The sequence below is a fragment of the Pseudopodoces humilis genome, chromosome 9 (assembly GCF_049639895.1).
Source record: "Pseudopodoces humilis isolate 2021_Gansu_Grassland_sample_001 chromosome 9, ASM4963989v1, whole genome shotgun sequence".
Classification (NCBI taxonomy): Eukaryota; Metazoa; Chordata; class Aves; order Passeriformes; family Paridae; genus Pseudopodoces; species Pseudopodoces humilis.
The window spans coordinates 9,926,673-9,929,578 of NC_142208.1; the positions used below are offsets into that span (position 1 = coordinate 9,926,673).

The 2,906-nt window shown below is 58.5% G+C and overlaps 1 protein-coding gene across 1 annotated transcript; it reads right to left on the reverse strand.

Moving 5' to 3' along the window:
• Window positions 1-400: 400 nt before the first annotated feature.
• SLC18A3 (solute carrier family 18 member A3) lies at window positions 401-2,627 on the reverse strand. Its single transcript, XM_005520463.2, has one exon. It carries the CDS (start codon window positions 2,625-2,627, stop codon window positions 1,041-1,043), a length of 1,587 nt encoding a protein of 528 aa, XP_005520520.2. The 3' UTR covers window positions 401-1,040.
• Between the last annotated feature and the right edge of the window lie 279 nt (window positions 2,628-2,906).

Sequence of the window (2,906 nt, forward strand, 5' to 3'; positions counted from 1 at the left end):
TGTTTAATTCCTGTCGAGTCACTGAGGTGGGTGCCTTCTAATTGGGCATTTAGCATTGAGTAATACTGGAAGCACCTTCCAGTATTGTACCTCTAACTGCTTGTAATGTAATTTTTGAAATATTAGAAAATTGAAAATCATTATTTTGGGGAATTAAAATTGAATTTGCATGAGAAGTCAAAGAGCTGTTTTTAAGCAAGCAGTAGCACGGTTGCAGCGTGATGTTATTTGCTCAGACCCGTTATGTTGTGAAGAACATTTTGTACTGGGGTTTTCTCCTGTGCCATTTTGGTAGCTAGTGAGAATTGTGCTCTGGGGAATTGTTACTTCAGGGGTTATACTGAGCACAACCAGCTCCCTCCCCCAAGCAGCCCTCAAAAACAAAACAAAAGACAATCGATCCCCTTCAATTCTCTTTATTCAGACCGTATTATTCTTGTAACTTGGACTTCAACATAATACAGCATATTGCACTTACCGGAGAGCAGCACAAGAGAGAAAAAAGGTACAATACTTCAGTTTATTCCCAAGGAAGAATAAAATGAGATGGCTGTTGCTCTTAAATATATGAAACCAACTGAAAGTCTGAGTATATGTACACAAGATTTACTAAGTCCCTGAATACACCATTTGAAATTTTACACATACTTTTTTGCTTTTCTTGTAATTTTTACAGAGATATACAGTATGTCACACACAGTTTCAGTTTGAGAACACTCTGCACAATTATACCCCAGCTACAAAGCTGTTGGGTTTTTTGTTTTCTTTTTGGTGTTTTATTTTTTGAAAGATCCCCTCAGATTTCTGCTGATCACTCCAATATTTTTTTTATTATTATCCCACCCCTTCCACCTTGCCAGAATACTGAGGGAAATACCGATGAAAAGTAAGTCTAGAAGAAAGCCATTACATCATGACAAAGGTTAAACTGTAGATATTGCACGTCAGTACAGAAACATAATGCAGTAACATTTTCGTTCCCCGCTTTGCCTCTCTCCCACATCTCTCCTTGCTCCTGGGTCTGGGCCACATGGGGGAACCTAACTGTACTCATAGTCTGATGAGTCCTCCTCAGACACCCCTTTCAGGTCTCTGTGGTAAGAGCCCATGCTGTTCTCATCCACCTCGCCTGCTGGCTGGAGGCTTTTGCCCATGCCTTTGCGCTCCTCCATTTTGATGGTGTCGTAGAGTCCCTTAGGTCCTTCTTCAAGGAGGATGTTCCTCTCCGAGTGAGAGGGTTTCATTTGGCAGACATTTTTGAGAAAGAGAAGGACAGGGGCATAAAGCACGTTGGCAAGCCCCATGCCCAGGTTGAGCTGCGCAAAGCCCATGGTGTGCACAATCTGGCCGGCCACGATGGGCCCCAGTGCATACGCCACACAGTAGGAGATGTCTGCAATGGCGTAGACGCTGCCATAGACAGAGACGTGACGCACGTCCACCAGGAAAGCCAGGGTGGGCAGCAGGGCTGTGTCCACCAGGGCGATGCCAAAGCAGATGCCACAAAGGGGAATGATGACCTGCCCGAAATTCCTGCAGGCGGGCACCAGGCAGGAGCTGGCGCCGATGATGGCCATGCCAAGGGCCCCGTAAAACCACTGCAGGTGCGGGTACGCGGCAGCCAGCCGGACGGTGACGTAGACGCCCAGCACGTGGGGAAAGAAGGCGGGCAGCCAGGTGAGGCCCACCTCCCATTCGCTGGCCCCCATGGAATCCTTCATCCAGTTGGCGATGGTGGGCTCCAGGAAGGCCAGGGGGATGTTGCAGGTGGCCAGGGCCCCTGCCACCACAGCAATGTAGGGGTCGATCATAAGGCGGTGTATGGGGGTGCCGACGGGCATGTTGGCCCGTGCCCCGGTGCCGCCGGGCGGCGCCAGGACCAGCAGCAGCAGCCCGTCGAGGAGGCAGACGCAGGCCAGCACCAGGAAGGGCACCCGCTTGCCCGCGAACTCGTAGAGGACGCCGCCGAAGGGGGGGGCGGCCAGGCTGCCGAAGGAGATGCAGGCCAGCGCCGTGCCCAGGGCGCGGCTCCGCGCCGGCTCCTCGGCGTAGCGGTCGGCGATGAGGGCGATGCCGGCGGTGTCGGCAAAGGCAGAGCCCAGCCCCTGCAGGCTGCGCGCCGCGAACAGCGTCGCGTAGTTCTCGGCGAAGGCGAAGGTGGCGGTGGAGAGGAACAAGACGGCCAGCCCGGCCAGCAGCGGCAACTCGTAGCCCACGCGGTCGATGAGGGTGCCGCTGAGGGGGTTCACCAGCAGCTGGAGCATGGCTTTGGAAGCGAACAGTATCCCGATCTGCACGTCCTCGTTGTCCCCCGAGGCCGGCGGGTACCGCGCGGGCAGAAGGCTCCGGTTGCCGCCGCCGCTCCCGTTGCCCCCCGCGGGCGCGGGCGGGCCCGCGGTGCCCCCGCCGCCACGCATGGCCGCGATGTAGTCGGGGATGATGGGCACGATGACCATGTAGAGCATGTTGTCCAGCAGCAGCGCCACGCACACCACCATCAGCGGCAGCCGCCGCTGCCGCCGTGCCTCCCCCATGGCGGTGCCCAGCTGCCGCCGCCGCTCGCCCCCCGCCTCCGAGAGCCGCTCCACGGCGGCCCGCGCCCGGCCCGCGCCCCCCGCCTCAGACATCGCCCTCAGCGCCGCCGCCGCCGCCCCGCCGCCCGCATGGGGCCCGGCGGGGGCGGCCCCGCCGCCTCGGCCGCCCGAGCCGCCGCCGCTCACCTCCGGGCGGCTGCCGTCAGCCCGCGCCGCCGCTGCGAGGCGGCTCCGAGGGGCCGCTCCTCCATCACCACACTAATAAGCGCCGCGCACGGAAACCCCACCCGCCCCCGCCACCGCGCCGGCCCCGCCGCTCGCCCGCCCGCCCTCCGCGCCCCGCCCCGCTGCACCGCGCCGGGGACGGCAGCC

Excerpts from the sequence above, each read along its gene's own strand:
- SLC18A3 (XM_005520463.2), bottom strand. The coding sequence starts at position 2,627 with ATGTCTGAGGCGGGGGGCGCGGGCCGGGCGCGGGCCGCCGTGGAGCGG.